General features: G+C 32.5%; 2 protein-coding genes and 1 pseudogene across 3 annotated transcripts in view; 2 read left to right on the top strand and 1 right to left on the bottom strand.

Moving 5' to 3' along the window:
- The window catches only part of SLC44A5 (solute carrier family 44 member 5), a 343,060-nt gene that overhangs the window by 309,924 nt on the left and 11,703 nt on the right, over positions 1-21,433 (bottom strand). The window lies entirely within an intron of this gene.
- The window catches only part of ACADM (acyl-CoA dehydrogenase medium chain), a 30,176-nt gene that overhangs the window by 6,274 nt on the left and 2,469 nt on the right, over positions 1-21,433 (top strand). Inside the window, exons 5-10 of the mRNA XM_016129604.2 lie at positions 2,228-2,328; positions 2,947-3,027; positions 7,714-7,844; positions 10,452-10,560; positions 13,875-14,015; positions 14,572-14,667. Of these exons, the coding sequence (XP_015985090.2) occupies positions 2,228-2,328; positions 2,947-3,027; positions 7,714-7,844; positions 10,452-10,560; positions 13,875-14,015; positions 14,572-14,667 (659 nt within the window). The remainder of the gene's footprint in view (positions 1-2,227; positions 2,329-2,946; positions 3,028-7,713; positions 7,845-10,451; positions 10,561-13,874; positions 14,016-14,571; positions 14,668-21,433) is intronic.
- On the top strand, positions 19,405-19,523 carry LOC118605391 (annotated as a pseudogene).

Consider the following 21,433-nt stretch of genomic DNA (forward strand, 5'->3'; position numbering starts at 1 on the left):
GTCATTCTTTCAAATATTTGTTGCCATTAAATACTGTTTTTCTACCTTTGTCTCCTTTTTCAGACCTCAGTATTTGCCTGCTTTTAGAAGCCTTGTACTCAACACTTAGAGGCATTTTTCCTTTTTTATAACAGGTTCCAACCTTAACTTGATCCTAAACCTTGGAAATTTCTCTCTCTAGAGTTGGTCAATTTGTTGCATTTTAATTCTATCTTTGATTTCAGTTATATTGACTTTTTTTTCTATGTGTTTTTCATTCCTTTCTGCAGGTCAGAGGGTCAAAGTTTTAGCAGAGCTGAATCAAATTTTTATAAAATGAAGCTAAAACATGAGGACAGGTCCAGATTACAAATACCAAGAGAATTTTTTTGAAAATTTTAAAACTTATTTTACAGAAGTATAATTTGTTACTGTGCTAGCCAAAACACATTTTTAGTTTTTTAGGTTATAGATATTATATTTGTAAATTTGCTTTTAAAATTAAGTAGGTAAACTATTTTAATTACTTCCAGTAGTTAAAATGTCTGAACTACCTAAAGCAATCTTTAGATTTCAGTGTAATCCCTATCAAACTGCCAATAGCATTGTTCACAGAATGGGAACGAATAATCCTAAATTTAATATGGAACCGTAAAGGACCATGAATAGCCACAGCAATCTTGAGAAAGAAGAAGAAAGTTGGACGTATCATACTGCCTGATATAAAACTATCTACAAGGCTATAGTAATCAAAACAGCATGGTACTAGCATAAAAATAGACAGATCCATGGAACAGAATAGAGATTCCAGAAATAAACCCATGCTTAAATGGTCATTTAATCTATCCAAAGGAGGCAAGAATATACAATGGGGTAAAGACAGTCTATTCAATAAATGGCGCTGGGAAAACTGAACATACACATCCAAAAAAATGAAACTGGACCACCTTCTTACACCATATACAAGAATAATCTCAAAATGGATTAAAGTCTTAAAATGTAAGACCTGAAACCATAAGACTCCTAGAAGAAAACATAGGCAGTAAACTCCCCAACATTGCTCTTAGTAATCTTTTTTCTAATATATCTCCTTAGGCAAGAGAAACAAAAGGAAAAGTAAATAAATGGAATTATATCAAACTAAAAAATTTTTTGCACAGAAAGGAAACCATCAATAAAACGAAAAGACAACTTACTGAATGGGAGAAGATATTTACCAATAATACCTTTGATAGGGGTTAATATCCAAAATCTATGAAGAGCTCATACAACTCAACACCAAAAAAACAAATAATCCAATTAAAAAATGGGGAGAGGACCTAAATAGACATTTCTCCAAAGAGGACATACAGATAGCCTCTTTTAAGAAAAAATGTACAATGTTACTAATCAACTAATCATCAGAGAAATGCAAATTAAAACTACAATGAGATATTACCTAACAGCTGTCAAGATGGCTATCATCAATAAATCAAAAAATGATAAATGTTTGCGAGGATATGGAAGAATTGTTGGTGGAATTGTGCATTGGTAGCCACTGTGGAAAACAGTTTGGAGGTTCCTCAAAAAATTAAAAATAAGAGTATCTTATGACCTAGCAATTCCACTTCCTGTGTTTTCAAAGAAATCCAAAACACTAATTCGAAAAAATATATGCACCCCTATGTTCATGCACCACTATTTACAATAGTCAAGATATGGAAACAACCTAAGTGTGCATCAATAGATGATTGGATAGAGAAGTCGTATGTATATACGATGAAATATTACTCAGCTGTAAGAAAATCTTACCATTTACAGCAACGTGGATGGACCTGGAAGGTATTATGCTAAGTGAAATAAGTCAGAAAGAAATATACCATAGGATCCTACTTATACATGGACTCTAAAGAACAAAATAAACAGAGAAAACAAACAGACTCATAGATACATAGAACAAACTGATGATGGCCAGATGGGAGGATGGTTGCGGGGCTGGGTGAAAAAGGTGAAGGGATTAAGAAGTACAAATTAGTAGTTACAAAATAGTCATGGGGATGTGAAGTACAGCATAGGGAATATAGTCAATAATGTCGTAATAACTATATAGTGCAGGGTGGGTATGAGCATAATGCAGGGAATCATTTTGTAAATTATATAAATGTAACCACTATGCTGGACACTTGAAGCTAATATTGAATGTCAAAAAAGTTAATTTTGAGATGTACTACATATTATAATGAACTCCGAAAACATTTTGATAACATAGGAGGTCTTGGACTCGGAGCTTTTGATTCCTGTTTAATTTCTGAAGAATTGAGTTATGGATGTACAGGAATAATGGCTGCTATTAACGCATGTGCTTTGGGGGTAAGTTACTTAAAAAATTGCCTAAGCTTTTTAATGAGACAGTACTACTAGGTTAGGTTAGTTGGTGGAATCGTTTTTTTTAAAAAAAGAAACCAAGGTTCTGCAGTGAAGCCTGGATTTCTAATTTCAAGAGTTGAGTATTCTGAATTTGTACCCAGTACCTGGAGTTTTACCTGTCCTTGTGGGGAAACTATATACATTGGCTGCTGCTTCTTTGACAATTCTTAGGCAAGGGCAAAGCCAAAAACCAGCATTCAAGAGAAGGATCTGGATGGCTTGCTGCCACTGTTAGCAATGCTGAAATTTACTAAGCAATTCTTAGGATGCCTGATCATATACACCACATTATTTATTTAAATTTAATTCATTTGTGCATTTTACTACAGTAGAGTTTTACACATTGTATATCAAGTCCTGTGGAACTTAATTTTATGAAAATACTTGAATTAACAGATTTATTTCCTCATTGATTTAGCTCTCTAATATAGAGGCAGAATAAAGGTCCATTCTTTAGACTTACTCACTGGGGGAAAATACTTCTCCTTTTAAAGAATTATTGTATCTTTGAATTTATCTAATACAAATATCTTTTTTTTTAATGTCACTTTTCTTTGGTAGCAAATGCCTGTTATTATTGCTGGAAATGATCAACAACAAAAGAAGTATTTGGGGAGGATAACTGAAGAGCCATTAATAAATGTGAGTATTTGCAGCTGCTGCTTTATTTTGCATTTTAAGAAGGGAACAAGAGTGTTCTTTCTTTCAATCTAAATGTATACATTGGGCTATAACACATTAAGACAAAAGTTAACAAGGTATTTACGTACATTGATGTTTCCAGGATGCCAAGAAAATAATCATAGTAATCTTAGTAATCTCCTTATTTATTTCCAGGAGAAAGATACCTACTTATGATGTTTCTGGGGTGCTAAAAAAGTATCATAATAATCTCTTAGCTTATTTCCGGGGGGGGGGGGGGTGAAATATCTATTTAATGGAGCACTCACTCTGCAGTTCAAGAACTGAGTGGTTGTGTCAGAAGTTCAGATTGAATATATGACAGTAGATATTTGAACTGGAAGTCTTTTGAACTAATGAGAAATTAATGTGACTGAAAAGATATCAATTTATTTGTTGAATTTACAGACAAGATATTCAGTGAACTCTTTTGTCCAGTCTTAGAAGTCTCTGTAAAAGGCTAATAATGATGAAAAAATTTCTTGTCATGAAACTTTGCATTTTTAATGGAGCTAGAAAGTAGCTGGCATGTAACTGAAACAACACTGAACTTGGGATCCCAAGACCTGGCTTCAGGTTGTGGCTCAGCCATATAATAGCAATGTGATCTTACAAAGTCACTTATGCTCAAAGTCTCTTCTGAAAATAGGGAGTATGATATCTAAAAGGGATCTAGTAGATATGACTAAATGTTTATGTTTTTATAAAAATATCTTCACAGTGTCCCTTTTGCCTAATGACCTTGGGAAACTTAGTTTCTTTTAAATTGCTATCCATTCATTCATTACTTTATTCAGTATCTGAGTTACCTGCTATATGCCAGACTTCAGCTTAAGGGCACTTAAGGTAATAACTCCTAAGGTAATAACTAGTATTTTTTTGTTTTGGTAAGAAGCATAGAGCCAGTTTTATAGTCCATCATTAGTAATTATTTGAACTGAAAACGTAGTGTGTTCTTTTTCTTTCTGGTTCTATCTTTTTACTTCACCCTGATTTAAAAAAAAAAAACGTGTGTTATATAAACTACCTCAAATCCCTTTAGAGTGTAGGGCAAAAAAATTTTGAATAGAGAATAAATTCAAAATTGCTTTATAAACTATACAAATATAAGGTGGAGTATTATTACTGACAAATAAAGTTATAATGCTGTACTTGTTCATTCAAATATTTGAATACTGTGTACCAAGCAGACTGGGAATAAAATAATGAATAAAACTGGTGCTTCTGCTCACAAGAATTTAACAGTCTGGTAGACCCTTAGATCCTTATCCAGACTGTATTAATTTATTATGCATAGAATTATGCAAAATAAGTAAATGAATAATTCTTCGTAAATAAATAATTATATATAAAAGAATGGTATTAATTAGCTTGATTTTCTAGTTAGCATGGCAATTTTAGGTGTTGTAAGTCGAAATAGAATAGTGAAGATGACAAATGCTAGCAACATTTATTATTTTATGTAACCCTTATTAATAGGCACTAGGCATACGAAATGGAAGCTCTGATACAGCTCAGGGAAAAACACATAAATGACTATAATACTCTATATAATAACATGTAGCGTTATAACAAAGAGAACAAGTTGCAGTGGTAACAAAAAAGATAGCTTCTGTTGTAAAGAGTTTTATGAAATTAATTGTAATTACTAGGAAAGAATTAAATAACATCTCTAAAGAACCAGCCATGACAAGACATTTTATATAGAACCACACAGGCTTATATACTTCATAGGCTCCAAAAACTTTGCCTTATTTTAAAACAGAGAAATGTGTCATAGCATATCTCAGGAAAAAAAAATTCCCAAAGATGGTTAAAATAAAATGTTGGTACTTTTAAGCATTATTTTTTCTGGACAGTTCATTTGTGCAATACCTTTTTTTTTTTTTTGTTCTGATGCTAAAAACATCTTTGAATCTCTCTGTAGGAGAGTAATTTACTTAACTCCTATGACACTTGAAGCCCCTCTATAGCACCCTGTAAGAAGGCCATGTACTCATGTTTCGTGCCTGGGAGTCACAACCTCCTGAAGCAGCTCTATTTGGGAGCCTCGGCCATTAGAAAGTTCTGCTAGATTCCATGCTCCTGAAGAAAAGGACTGCCATTTCTAGTTATAATTTCACCACCTCATACCATAATAGGCCTCAATAAAAGTCTGAATGATTTCACTATAGTTTTCTCCTATCAGTTTAAATTCTTTCCCTTGGCTGTATATAGCCCTTTGTATATTTGAATCATGCAGATCTTATCTTTTCTAATCTATTTATACCATTTTTTCCCACCTTTTCTTCATATAACACAATAAAGTCCCATTATCATTTTAATCACTGACTGATAAATATTCTAGAGCTAAATACGGTACTATAGAACTGTCCAGTGAGTATAAGAGTAGGATGGCTGCATCACTCTTATTTTAGATACTATACTTTTATAGCATTGGCACTATTGATTTATATAGCCTACTCTTCACTTAAATTACCAAATGAGTTTTCCCATCTGGTGTTAAGTTTTCAAGTATTCATTAATTAGTCTATTAACATTCTAGTTTCAGCCCCAACTTTTCCCTTGAGTTTTACCTTCCTATATATACTTGTCTTTTAGGACATTTTTTCTTGGCTAGACTTAAATACTTTAAATAAATGCATCCTAAACCAAATTATTTTCTTCCCATTCCTCAGAACTCCTTCTATTCAAGATTATCCCAAATTGGAAGTTGCCTAAACTAAAAAATTGAGTCATCACATCTTTACTGCTCCAACATCCTTTTTAGTCATCACATCCTGTGAATTTCACACCACAATTCTCAATTCCATCTTCCCTTCCTTTATCTTGCTTGTCTTAGTTAAAGCCTTTTTAATTTCTTAGATGTACTACTGCAAAGTTTCCTAATTTGTGTCCCAAAGTCCAGTTTTCTATAAGTACTTCTGCCCCTTACTAGCACAAATTACTTAACCTCACTGTGCCTCAGTTTCCTTATTTGTGAAATGAATGTCTAGTGATAGGGATTATTGTGAGATATAAATGAGTCAGGTACTTAGAATAGCACCTAGAAGATAGTGAGAAGTGGTTATCCGCTGCCCCTTAAATCTATCTTTTATACTTTTGTAATAATTAACTATCTAAAATATAAATCTAACTGTATCTCTCTCCTGAATTTACAAAAAACAAAAAACAAAAAAAAAACAAAACAAAAAAAACCATGGTTCCATTTCATCAATGGCAGTTGTACCTAACATCCTTTTTAGTTTATACACCCGTTTTAGAATCTGACATACTCAGAAAAATGCATATATTCCTCAGTTTTCAAGTCTAGGGCATTCTGGATTCCTTAAGGTTCCATGGCACAATAGTAAGTGTTTAATAAATTTATCAAATACATAAAAGTATACCCTTCTTTGCATGATATATATGTCAGCCTCCATGACCAAGTCCCTTCCTGCCTTTTTAGCCTCTTTTCATGGCTTTCAGTTTCACACTTTACATTCTAGTACCAAACTGGCATTTCCAGTAGTTTCCCCTGTACTGCTGCTGTTTCATTATTCTGTACCTTAGATCTGCTTGCCTCTCCTATTTGTACTTCAAGACTTAACTCTTCCAGGGAGTTTTACTTACTCTTTTCACCCTCCTTTACCATTCATCCCCTCCTACCCTCCTACTAAATAGTCATTTCTAATATCCCTACGTACCCTATTTTGAATTAAAATAAACTGTTAAGGTATCTCTCTTTGGACTACAAATACCTTAAGGGCAAACAACTTGTATCTTTGGGCCTTGTATCCACAGTACTTGTCACTTAATAAATTTGAATGAACTTCAGCTACCTAATGCTTGCTTTCCACCACCTCCTTTATCCAATACCTGCTTACATCTTGTCACCCATCTGTTTAAGAGCCAAAAGAGATTCCTGTCTTTTCATAAGATAAAATTTTAACTTCTTGTGTGATATAAAGGGTTCTTTGTCATCTCTTTCTTTCCAGACTCATTTCCTTCCGTTCTCTTATAAGCACAGAGTTTACATGTTATAGATCTTTGCTACTTTTGTATTACAGACACTGGGTAACCCTGTTTTTTATCTCGGTATCTTTGCATATGTTATTCTGCCTAGAATACACATTTCTGCTTTTCCTTGCCCTCAAAGAATTCCTTTTTCTTTTTGAGACTTAATTTAAGTGTCATCTCTGAAGCTTTTCCTGACACTCTAAAGCTAAGCTAATTTCTCAAGCCTATTGTGTATTACTTTAATACTTAGATATATAATTACAATATAGTATTTATCTCCACTATTACACTGTGAAAATCTTGAAGACAAGATGTCTTTCATCTTTGGTTTTTCCATTATCTAGTTCATAACCTTGTAAGTAGTAGATACTAATCAATATATGTTTGACTAAATGAGTACATTCAATTAAATGAAACTGAATTTAACATGGAGATATCTAACATTTTAATAATTTTTAATATGGCTTGGATTCCTACATCTCGTTTAAATTATAAGGTAAAATGTTTTTACATTTGAGCAATTTGATTTTCCAAGAATCTTTTTTTAGGTATTTTAAAATATTTAAAATACTAACTTAAAAGATAAAATACCCTCCTGATTCTGTGTTCTTAATTTTAATTATTTTCTCTTATTTCCTTATGTTGCAGGCCTTCTGTGTAACAGAACCTGAAGCAGGCTCTGATGTAGCTGCTATAAAGACCAAAGCAGAAAAGAAAGGAGATGAATATATTATTAATGGCCAGAAGATGTGGATAACCAATGGAGGACAAGCTAATTGGTATGTTGTTTAAAACATCTCTGTATTTTCCCTCTTAATTACTTTATATTCAGAATCTGTTCTCTATCCTTTCCTTTATTATTAAACTACCATAATTAAGATAAGTTTTATTTGTGGACTAGAAGGTCCATAAAAGATTATAAATAGCTCGGTGATTTCAAAAACTATTTTTAAGCCCTGAACTATTTCTTCAAATTAACCCAAAGTTTATTCTATAAAATAAAATTAAAACACCGGCTCTGGTTGAATATGATTAGGAAAGCTAGAACTCCCATCTACCTGGCTTACTATCTCCTCTCTCTATATACTACACCAGCACCTCCTTGTAGCCATTCCCTTAAGACTGAGGAAAAAGGAAAACCATTGATAAAGTACATTTCTCTGATTCTGAGCAATAAGCAATGGGTGTCTTAAAACTTAGATTATCTTTTAGAGAAGACAGAATTTTACTTTAATAAAATCTAAAAGTTCCAAATTGGTAGGTCCAAAAATAATGACATGATGTTCAACAAAAGATCATAAAGTCATGTGTATAAAGCTAAAATGTTGAAGAAAAACATATTTGATAGCACTATTTGTAGAAAGAAAGATGAAATTTTATTTAATAAAATTCAATTGTAAGCAACAGTGTAATGTATCTGCCTTGAAGAAGCTAATGTAACATCATGCTGAAGTAAGAAGAATAGCATCAACAAGAGGGTTTGAAAAATGGTAACAGTTCTGGGCAACACTTTAAGAAAATGGAATAAATTTAGAATCAAGTAAGTGTCTCAATTAGGAGAAACCTAGAAAACATGTCCTGTGAAGACTACAGGAATTAGGTTTGGTTATTTTAGAAGAATTTTGAAATTTTTGAAATAATGTCAGAAGAGCAGGTTCGCACATTCGCTTCAGGCCAATTTAGAATTAGTCAGTAAAAGTTAGACAAATGTAGAATATAGCTCAACATAAGGACAAGTTTTCCAACAGTGCTGTCCAGTGCATATTAAGTTGTCATGGAAAATAAGGTATTTATCCATCACTACAGGTATATAAATAGAGACTTTCTAGAAGAACTTTCTGGTGATTGGAATAATTTACTGAGTGGGCTTTCATCATCTGCAGAAATTCTGACTCAATACATCTGTGTGCTTTGCAGTCCAGTTTTCTGGCAAGTAAAGCATTATTCCTGGGAATGAGCCTACCAGGAAGTTGTTTTATTTTAAACATGTCTATCAATACCTTTGTGAGAGTCCAGTATTATGGATATCATTATCTCTCAGTAGGGTATCATGTCAGCAAGTAATAAAGAAGAGAAGAAACAATTAAAATTGAATACTTTGAGAGAAATCTAACAATGTAATTAGAAGTTTTCATTATTTTAAGAACTTATTAAGTACAACTCTTCTTGTTCACCGCCCATAGTGTATAATCCTGTTTAGGTATAATATATGAAACTAAAAAACAATTTTTACTATATTTTTACTCTTAAATAAAACTGTAGAGTATGTGATAATTGACTAGTTTTAAACATAGAAAATAAATTTCTTAAGGAATTTTTATACAATTCTCCTATACCAGGGTATTTAGAATATGGGATACATAGCTATTTGGGTGTTCTGGCTTTTTTCCTGCTGTTTCATTTAAAAATCTTTCTGGGACAAATTCTTATGGAGGGAAAACCCCAAAAATACTTATAAGCATTCAGCTATAACAAAAGTACTGATTTCACTACACAAAGAGGTCAGTATGTTGTGGTGTGTTCAAATCTGAGACCCACGGAGCCAATTGAGATTAATTATGAGCCTTTATTAGCTGGCCGGTGACTGACTCTCCCCACTAAGAGAATCAGCCCTGAGCTTCCAGAGGAGGCAGCTTATAAAGCCTAAAACTACATCAAACAAGCAAGCAGGTTTACAGAAGCAGAAGTTAGCCATTAGTATATCTTTGCACAGGATATCTCCTGGAACTACACCCTAGTTATACATTAAGCAGATTATAGAAGCAGAAGTTGGCTGGTGCAAAAATGTCGTTTCTGGGGGACTCTTAAATCTTATAGCAAACAGGGCCTGGTAGCCAGTTCTGTTATCTGCCTCCTGGTGGTGATGTTTGCTTTTTTTTTTTTCTTTCTTGAGAGCTTGTACTTGCCCTGCCTTGCCCTAGTGACTAATTTACTGGAGAATGTTTCACTCTTACAAGTAGTCAGAGCATAGCAGTCTCTATCTCATGTAATTCCTTTTTACAGGCAGTCCTGTTTGTCCTTCTTTTCCATATAGCTTATCCCTTAAAGAATTGAACTAGTTTTGGGAAGGTGTCAGTTTCAACATGCACATGCTTTCTTTTTATATTATAGTATCTTGATACAAGGAATTTTTACTTGCAACTCATACTACTAAAAGTTAAATACCACATTAATTAAGAAGTAGACCTGAGTTGAAATATTAGCTCCATCACATCCTAGCTATGTGACTTAGGCAAACTTTTAAACCTCTGTGATTCTTCATTTCTTCATCTGGAAAAGGGGTAATAATAATTAGGATTGTTAGGAGGATTAACTGAGACAGCAGTCATCATGTATTATCTGTTAATATTATCATCATGTATGTGTGTTGGTATATATATTTTTAGGTATTTTTTATTGGCTCGTTCTGATCCAGATCCTAAGGCTTCCGTTAGGAAAGCTTTTACTGGATTTATTGTGGAAGCAGATACTCCAGGATTGCAAATTGGAAAAAAGGTAAAGTGTATATTTATCAGTGATTAAAATAACTATATCAGCTTCCTTAATTGAAAATATTTTGTATTAAGTTGGAATAAAAATAAAGCTGTGTTTTGATGTTATCAAAATGTTATCTATATATCGCTAGAGATTTTAAGTTGAGTATCATTTCAAGTTGTTATGTGAAAGAGTGACCTTTTATCATGCCAGTCTGTGGAGAATGCTAATAACAGTTGTGAGAGATAATGAAGCAGAAATCAAACTATTACTTATATGGCCTTCCCAGTAATAGAGTTTTAGATCTTTCAAGACTTACCCACTTTTTTCCATCCTTATAGCAACCTTTTACGTAGAATAAGTGGCATTATGCACATTTTATGGATTAAAATAAAGTGACATAAATTGATTGTCCCAGGACATACAACACTAAAAATCTGTGCCGGGAAAGACTTGAATGTGGGAAGGCAAGAAAAATTTTATTTAAATAAGAAAAGGTAATTTAACGTATTTGGAAAGTGTTGTGATCTGTGTAGAAATAATTTAGCAGTAGCATTTAAAGTAGACTAAAAAGAAAAGAGTTTAAAATTTAACAAATCAAAGAAGAAAAGAAATAAAGTCATTAAAGTATTCCTAGTGAGAGCTAAGGAAGAATGATTTAAGATTAAAACAGAATAGGAAGAGACTCAATTTTACAAGCTGTAAAACTCTTCTTCAAAAATCAGTTTGTAAAAAAGAAAATTAATGACCAAATGATGTCTATATCTAAAGCAAAGGAGGAATTATGGAATTCAAGTAAGAGTTACTAAAGGTTATATGTATATATTTTCTTTCTCCAAGATGGAGAAAGGTACAAATTATCTGGTCAGATTAAAATAGACTAAGGGGGACATAACCTGAATTGGAAAGCCTAATTTGAATTGACCAAGTTAAGCAAACTTCTGAACCACCCATATATGTTTTTATAATCCTATTTTATTTTATTTGGATTTTTTTTTTCCTAAGAAGTGTTTTTTTGTTGTTGTTTTTTTATGGTTGACACTGGTTAACGAAATCTGGTAAGTTTCAAGTGTACAATTCAATAGTAAGGCGTATTTATATTGCATTTTGTGTTCACTGCCCATAGTGTATAATCCTGTTTTAAAAGCCATCAGAATCTCTCTGTTTTACTCAAGTCTCTTTAAAATGCAAGCATGTTGCTAGAGTATATGAGAGGGATTACTTCTCTTTTAGGTCATAGAATATTAAATGTGGAAGATAACTTATACATTATTTATTTCAATCTGTTTACCAAATAATGAAATTGAGATCCAAGTGAAATTATTTAAGTTTACATACTTGGAGGCAGAGTTGAGATCAGTATTAAGATGTCTCAGGAACTTGTCCAATGCAGTTTCTGGTACTATATTATTCTATATTTTCTTTTAAAAGTAGATATTAATGGTAGACTGCACTTTACAAATAAAACTATAATGAGATTGTTGTATATAACAAAATATAAGTACTAAGAATAGTTCTTCCAAGCAATTGGTTTGTTTTCATTTATGTTTTATCTGTGTTATTTTTTTAAGAGTAGTTGCCAGAAAAGTTAGACCAAATTTATGGCCATCTCTAGAAAGTAAAAGACCTTACAAATTTGTGAAATTTGATGTTTTTCAAAACATTTTATGTTTTAGAAATTATATGGATTGAGATAAGTCTAGGAAGCTTTTTGGTTTTAAATGTTTTAGTATTTGGGATGAATTTGAGAAACAGGAGCGTAAACAATGTTTTCATAAACAGTGTTTTCTCATTGTATCTTAGTGAGGGTCTAAGTTACTAGAGTTTATTGACTTATAAGGACAAAGAGGTATTGGTTTCTTTTTCTATCAAGCTATATATTATTGTAACTTTGTCTTTAAAACTGGAAGCAGATTGTTAATATTAAAGTAAGCAAAGTAAAAAATTTGTTTACAACTGTATATTCCTATAATCCCCTTCTTATGCTGCTTATTAGAAATGAGCTGAAAAAAAATTTTTCCTTATAGAAACATCATGATTTCTGCAACTTCCTCTCAAATAATTTAGCAAGTAATGCTGTTACACATACACAGATACACACTCACACACACAATGAAGAAATAAAGGAAATGTAGCAAAATGATGACAATATGTGAATCTGGGTAAAAGGTATATAGGTATTCATTATACTACTTTCCAACTCTTCTGTTGGTTTGACAAAAAAGTTGAGGGCATGTAGCTACTTTGGCAGTTTCTTATAAAGTTACACATATACTTAACCCATATCTAGCCCTCCTAGGTATTTATCCAGGAGAAATGAAAACAAAGGCCTACACATGAATGCTTTTATAGCAGCTTTATTTATAATTGCTAAAAACGGGGGGGGGGGGGGGGCTGTCCAACTGCTGAATGAATGGATAATGGATATATGGTACATCCATAGAGTGGAATACTATTAAGCAGTAAAAGAGATGAATTACTACTGATCTGCAACAACATGGATGGATGAATCTCAAAAGCACTATGAAAAGTGAAGTCAAGTAAGACAAAGAAGGCTGACATTACTATTCCACTTATATGGCATCCTGGAAAAACAAAACCTATCAGATTAGTAGTTGCTTTGAGTTGGGAATAAGGGAATTGACTAAAAAGGGGTACATGAGAACTTTTTGGGGTGCTTAAATATTCTGAATCTTGAGTGGGGTGGTAGTTACACAGACATTTGTCAAAAGTAGTAGAAATGGATATGTAAAAAGGGTGAATTTTTTATATGTAAGTTCTGCCTTAATTAACCTAATTTTAAGAGAGAAGACAAATTCAGCTTTTACTCAGTACATTACTTCGCTAGCCCCATTAGTTAACCTAAATTAAATGTCCCTTATCAGATGTTTACCAAGTGCTTTCCCTGACATTCATAGTAAAAAAAACAATATAGCCTTCAAATATAAAATGAAATTTGTCTTTAGGTTGTATGTACATGTAGACTTTTAGACAAGTGTTGCTTTCAAAATTTATGAAATGTTATTTCAGTCTAGGGGTTGATACTTTTTTTGGTAAAGATCCAGATTGTAAATATTTGAGACTTTGAGGGCTATATGGCCTTCCTCACAGCTACTCAATTCTGCCATTATAGCAAGAAAGTAGCCATAGACAATATGTAAATGATAGGTGTGATTGTAATCCAATAAAGCTTTCTTTGGAAAACAGTCATTGCAACCCATAGTTTGTTGACTCCTGTTTCAGACAATTGCAGAAAGTCATAAACAGTGGTTTAAGCAAAAATTCATGCTAGTTCAAAAAATGTTCCTGAATATATATATTATTTTCCTCACTAGGAATTAAATATGGGCCAGCGATGTTCAGATACAAGAGGACTTGTCTTTGAAGATGTGAGAGTACCTAAAGAAAATGTTTTAATTGGTGAAGGAGCTGGTTTTACAATTGTAATGCACACACTTGATAAAACCAGACCTCTAGTAAGTATTATGACTTGATAATCTTTATAGGATCTTTTATTATATTCACTAGTTTTATTTTAACACTGTATGCTTAGTGTATATCTTTTGTGATATCTGCTTTTATTAGGGATGGAGGGATATTATTTTTCTTTATTTTTTAGAATTCAACTCTCTCGCTGCCTGTTACAGGAATTATTTTAGCAAATACAGAATTACTGTAATTGCTGCTAGATTTATAGAGAAGCAGTTTACACTTAATTTAGTCATTCCTGCTGATATGTACTCATTTCCTCTTCTCTTACTCATTAGGACTATTTCTCCTAAGAAACTTTTCCTTGTTAAACAGAAGGAATGATTTGTCTCTAGGCATGATCCCGTGCCTCACAATGCCTTCCATTAACATAAATAATATAAACTTAAATGCTTGTATCTCCTCCCCAATCCTCTGTCGCCTTAAACTCTAGGTCCTCTTTTCTCTGTATAATCCTTAATTTAGAATCTTATGCAAATAGCCACTATACATGTGTTTTAAAGACAATCTGAATTTTTGCTTTGTAAAATGTTAAAATACTAGGCAGCAGCTAATGCTGTGGGACTAGCACAGAGAGCTTTGGATGAAGCTACCAAATATGCCCTGGAGAGGAGAACTTTTGGAAAACTGCTTGTAGAGGTAATTTTAATATTGTACTTGCTTTGTTAAAATGAAAATACATTCATTTTCATCTAAATTATCTTTTAAATACAACCTAATTTATTTTTTCTTTGGTAGTAAGATAATGTGATCTGTCAGGATGAGTTACAAGAAAAGATTCTCTTTAGACTCTGCCACTAACTGTTGTCCACCAAGGGAATAGTGTTAATTAAAGAGAAAAAAGAACAGCTAATATTTATTGAGTGTTTATTGGGTACCTGATACTGTGTTACACATTTTAAATATATTATCAAGTTCTCCCAGTACTACCCTTGTTTTCCTAGTACTATAATCTCCATTTTAGATCAGGAAACTGAAGCTGAGAGAGATTAAATTATTTGTCCAAGGTGTCACAATTTATAAATCACAGATCCAGGACTCCCATTTCATGTCTTAATCCATGCTACTTTCCATGTCTTCTTGAATATCAAATAATTTTAGTCAAGTCTTCCATGAGTTTCCAGGGAAATTTTTAACTCTAATCTCTTGAAATATTGAAGAGATTAATATCTATATTCTCTCCTGTAACTCTGTATAGGTTGGTTATATAGTGAACACTTCCTATTTTTATCCCCATGTGTCAGTGATTCTTGAACTATCTGTGGTGAAAAATCAGTTTGTTTTTAATTTCCAGTCAGTTGTGAATCATTATTTTTTTTTAAATGTCACAACAATATCAAATTGTTATAAAAGTTTCTAAATACTTAACTATCACTTACTATATCATGGACCAGTAATTTTGTGGACTGACACTGGTCCACAGATCAAATCTAGATTACAACTACTTTATGTCCCTTAACCTCAATTTCATGATTTATTTTTCTATCTGTATTCTAGATAATTTTCTCAAAGACAGCTTTCCGGTTCTTTGATCCTGTGCCTAATCTACTACTTGATCCATCCATTCCAATTTTTAATGACTATTTTTATTTATAGAATTATATGTGGTTCTTTTTCAGTTCTACCACTTCTTTTATGGTGTCCCGGTTTTTCAATGTAGCTTCTTTATCCTTTTATCTCCTTAATTATATAAAAATACTTCATTTATAGTAACTTTCAGTTTTTTTTTTCTGTTATCTGAAGTTCTTAGGGTATTAATCTTTTGGTCTATTGCATCTTCTATCTCTGTTATGGGCAATTATTGCCTCCATTTTTGTTTCTAAGTTTATCTGCAGCAGCATTATTTTTCTTCAATGCATTGTGAAAGCATTTTATAGACTTGTTCTTTTTCATGCTTTTATCAGGTACCCCAGAGATTTCACCATTCTAAGAGCCTTTTTTTTTTTTTTAAATTTCTCCATTTGGATATTCCTGACCACAGAGGCTATACACATTGATTTCACACTTTAAGGAACTCATTTCTTTTTCTTTTTTGAACGTCCCAGACAGAGTCTTAGGGAAGAGATAAGCTTTGTGGCTGTCCTGCCCCACAGAGAGACTTTCACATTCCTCCTTTGGAAAGAGAAGCTTTTTTCCAAAGAGCTCTTTTTCATATGCAGGGAATCTCAGTTTTAGCTGCTCATCTTGTTTATGCTTGCATCCACGTCTGTTGTTCTTGTTCATTAAAACTGCAGGTCCTTTCCCACTGAACCCAAATCTCAGTCTGATTTTTTCCCTTTCCTATGTCATTTTTTCATAATCAGGATTTAAATTCCTCCTTGGAGGCACCAGGAAATTTGTTTCTTTCCTTTGAGGTTTTTTTTTTTTTTTAAAAAAGTATTTCTTTGTGTTTATGGCCAAAAAGACAGAAAGACAGTTTATATTAGCTCATGTTGCCAGAACTACATATATACAGTTCGGTAAAATGTTTATTACTAAATATTAGTTTAGCTTAATCATAAATGTATAACAGCTATAAATATTATTCAGTCCAGCTCTGTCATCAGTTTTAGGTCTTCCTCACCAAGTATCTGATGACCACTCTTAGTTCTTTTGGCTATTTTCAATTCAATATGGAATATTCTTTTACGTTCCCTTTCTTATGGGCTCTGAAGATTCTTTTCTGTATCCTTACCATCTACACCAGAATATTTTTGCTTCATGATCCTTATTAGTAAGTATAGAAAAGTCTTACTTAGTCTTTGCTTTACTACTTACTCAAAGCAGTCTTTTATCATTTGATTTCTCCTGAAGATTTACTTCTGTCTTAATTACTCTGCAAAATGCAGGTTGCCTATATTTTTAATTAATAGATATAGTGGTGTGATGCTATAATTTCCTGTCACTCCTTTGTTGGGAGTGACAGGATATATGTGTCCTTTGCAAGTCCAATCTGCTAGAGTCTGAGCTCTCAGTATATAGCATTATGAATAAGAAAGTCACCTCATATTTGCAGTCCATACTTGAATAACTGATAAACCATTTCATGTCTGATATTAAGAAATATACAAGGCTATATCACCACATATCTATATTTTCATACAGAAATTTGAAACAAAAAAATGTAAAATACAGTGATTTTATATTGAGTGTGGATGTGGTATGAATATGAGGGAGAGGAAGGTAAAATTGTAACTATATAGTATGCATTTTTTCATTTATTTGTGATAAAGCTTAGTTTAGTTCCATCTACAACTGTTTTTTTTGTCTGTATAAGTGGATATTTCAGACTCATCTATAACAGTCGATGTAATCTATTTTCTTCCATTTAAAATTAAAATATTAAATGAACACATTAGGAGTTATTATTTTCTAAAAGAAAACTGTTGCAATTTCTGCTTTTTCCCCTTCACTTTCAGAATAACCAGGCTTTGCATAGTTCTTAGTTATTTCTCATCCTATTTTACCATTTCTGTTTCTTATTCTTACTTTCTGAGTATATTCACTGTATTTTATGTTAGAAGCATATGACACCACTACTTTTTTATTCAATGATACACTAAGACTCATCATTTTATGATAAAGCATCCAGCCAAAACATTTTTTCTATACAGTCCAAATTGATGAAATTATCATGTATTATAATTATTTTTTCTTATTAATGTAATGAGCATGTTTGTAATTCCAGGATCCCTCACCATTAGTCTTTTCTTTCCTTGGCTAAAGTAAATACTAAGGGGCCAATTTACATATAGCTTTGGTTTATTAATCTTCAAAAAGTAGGAATTAGAAAAGGTTTGGGTTTTTTTTGAGGGGGTGGGGGGGTGTTTTGTTTTAAGGAACCATGTAGAGTAACACACTAATTACAGCTTCTATTCAGTACCATCTTTATTAATGTTATTATCACTTCTCTTTAAGTGAATGCTTATTCTTATATTGCTTAACTTAACGTGGCTAAAGCAAGCTGCAGAAAACAAAGGATGGTACTTTTTCTTGCTAATGAGTAAAACTAGGAACACTGATAACAAATTACAAGGTAGTAGAATCTCTTAATGGCAGTAATTGCCTTACTCCTTTGTCTAGTCAAATTGGAGTGTTCTGGACTAGTAAGAAAGAATCTGTTAAGAATAACTCTCATTTGTACTGAATATTATTGCTGATTAGCAATAACTTTTCCCCGTGAGTTCCATTTCTTGATAGGAAAATGGCCGAGAAGAAGAATGCTCTTTGAGACTTGAGATTGAAATAAGATAGAAGAAGTACATTTATATCTCCTTTTTCCTTAACCATTTTATGTTCAAAGTTCTTCCAATATCTTCTCATGACACTGAGATTAAACTCCAAAATCCATACAGTAGTCTTTTATTAGCCTTTTCCTGTTGTCTTTACATTTACTCTTTTCCCTAAATCTATTTCCTCATTCATTTCACCAAAGAATCTACCGCTAATCATCCTATGTAAAAAATAACACCTCCAACACTTTATATACACTAATTCCGCTTGTTTTCCTTCACAGCTGTTCTCACTACCCAACATTATAACATGTATGTGTTTATTTATTGTCTCTTCTTAACTTCCTCACTAAAATGTATGCTCCATGCAAATAGTGTCTGTTTTGGAAACCTTTGTATTCCTAGCACTTAGGATATGTTCTGTGCTGTGAACATCTATTTCATTTATTCAACAAATAGTAATAGAATACTTACTATATTGAAATAATAATTAGATGCTTTCTATGTTCTAGTTACTATTCTAAGTGTTTCATATGTATTAACTTATTTAATCCTTACAATACTGTGGAGTAGGTATTATTAGTCCAACTTCATTTCATGTAAAAACCATAGGCCCACTTAATAAATGATGGAATCAAGATCTGAACCCAATGAGTCAGTTATTTAAAGAGTCTGTCCTCTTTGCACACTGCATGTGCTATTTCTAGGGATAGAAAAGAGGTTTGACATAAAGGTTCCTGCCCTCTGGAACCTTTAACTTTACTTTAGAGATAAGATACATATCATAAAACAAATAACAAGAAATAATATAGAGCAATATAAGATTAAATCCCAAAATGAGAGCTACAGACAGGGATACAGAAACCAAAAGGAGAGACTATTGTGGGCTAGACGCATTACAGGGAATCTGAGCTGGGTTTAGAACAGTTTCTCAAAGCATAGGCTAAAAGGCAACTGAATATGACTCATCAGAAATGTTGCTTAAAACACATAAACTAGGCACCACCCCAGATTTTTAAATCAAGAGAAACATGGGCATTTCATACCAGGTTGCCAAGGCTGTGGTGTGAAATAAGCATTAATATATATTGCCAATGGGAATATAAATTGGTGAAACTTTTATGAACTAAATTTTGTCAATATATATCAAGAGTATCTACTTTTGGTCTACAGCTGTGCCACCTTGAACGTGCCCGATCTTATCTGATCTTAAAAGCTAAGCAGGGTCAGGCCTGGTTAGTACTCGGATGGGAGACCACCTAGGAATACCAAGTGCTGTAGGTGTTAAAAAAAAAAAAAAAAAAAGTACCTACCTTTGGACCTACAGCTACATTTCATAATGGTACTTATCTTTTAGATATACTCCCATATGTGCAATATGACATAGGTATAGGTTATTCATTTCAGCACTGTGTAGAAATAACCAAATATAGAAACAACCAAAATGTTGATCATCCATACAGTGGAATGCTTTGCAGCTATAAAAAGTGTAAAGAAGTTCTTTGTGTATTAATATAGACAGCATCAGATTTATTGATACAAAAAGCAAAATAACCATAAACATGGGGGGAGGGTAGGAATAATAGAAGTAGGAGGAAAACTTGAACTTTGAACTGATGGATGCATTACCTATTCAAAAAATAAGAGTGCAAACTAAAACCAAAAAATTAAAAACTCACATAAACATGAAAGAATCACTAGCTTAGAAAAATGGGCACAGTTCCAGCAGGTAGAAATAAGGGAAGGTATTACTCTCCTTCCATATAGGAATTATTCACATTGGTTAATATAATGCCTCACCTAAGATTTAATTTGCCATGCCAATCTCAAACAACTTGTCACATTCTAAAATAGTGTGATGAGGTTTATACTGTAAATATGGTAAATGTATTGAAATTAAACAGCTCATTTTTTATTTTTTTGTGATTTTTTGTTTATATTAGTCCATTCACAGTTGTAGATTGTGTGGTTTTTATAACCTTTTCATCTTCAAAACTCACTTTGATGTTGCCTACTACACAAAGCACCTTTCTAATAATCTTGGTATTCTTATTTCTGAATGCCTAGAGGACTTCTTTTAATGTATATTATTTTAAAATATATGTTCATTCCATGCTCATTGTGAAATAACCTATTTTATATGATGCAATAAACATAAGTAATAACACTCATCTATAATCCCATTGTCCAGAATTACAGTGGACATTTTGCTCTGTATTTTCTTTTTCCATGAATATATTTTTCCAAATCTGTACCTATAACATATATTTGAACTTTTCACTCATCGTTATATATGGTGAACATATTTCCATCCTATAACATATCCTATAACATATCTTGGTCATACAATTCCTAGAATACTTACTCTTATAGAAAGTATTTTTTTATGTCTCCTATTTGATTATGGACCTCTAAAACATAAGACACATCTTGTATTTGTCTTCATCATGGCACTTGCTTTTGCTTACCAGAGTCTAATACCTCAGTATTATTCACTATCTGTAGCAATTTTCTTTAACCCATTTCCTTTTTGCCCCAAGAATATTCCCCAGCGGTGCTTGTGGCTGTTGCACTTACATTGTTATAACTCGTGCATTATAGACAGTCCTAACCTTAATCCCAAAGTTTGCCAAGAAATGTCTTGCTTTTATTATTTTCGCATCGCTCTAGTAGAGCGATAGTTTTGGGGAACAAATACATCATTCTATGTACAGCATTCTGTTTTTAATAGTGGTATTTCCATTTACAAAATATAGTAATTCTCAATTGCCGAAGATATCAACGTAGCATTCCTACGTGTAATGTTGAATTAATGCTGGCAGCGAGCTGCACTTTTTCCTAAACAGTCACTCAGAAGGATACATAAAATTTTTGTGGTATTTTTGCCAAAAATGCATAACTTCATTCCAGTCTTAAGAAAACATCAAGCAAACCCAAACTAGGAAACATTTTACAAAAATAACCAATTGGTATTCTTCAAAAGTGCCAAGATCATGAAAGACAAGGAAAGACAAAGAATCATAACAGACTGGGAAAATCTAAGAAGAAATGATAATTAATTTCAACTGGAATTCTGGATAGGGTCCTTGAACAGAAAAAGGACATTAGTGGGAAAACCTGGCCAAATTTGAATAAAGTTTATAGTTAAGTTGATACTATTATACCAATGTTAATCCTGTTCCTAATCAGTATAC

This window comes from Rousettus aegyptiacus, unplaced genomic scaffold (assembly GCF_014176215.1).
Source record: "Rousettus aegyptiacus isolate mRouAeg1 unplaced genomic scaffold, mRouAeg1.p scaffold_m13_p_1, whole genome shotgun sequence".
Taxonomy (NCBI): domain Eukaryota; kingdom Metazoa; phylum Chordata; class Mammalia; order Chiroptera; family Pteropodidae; genus Rousettus; species Rousettus aegyptiacus.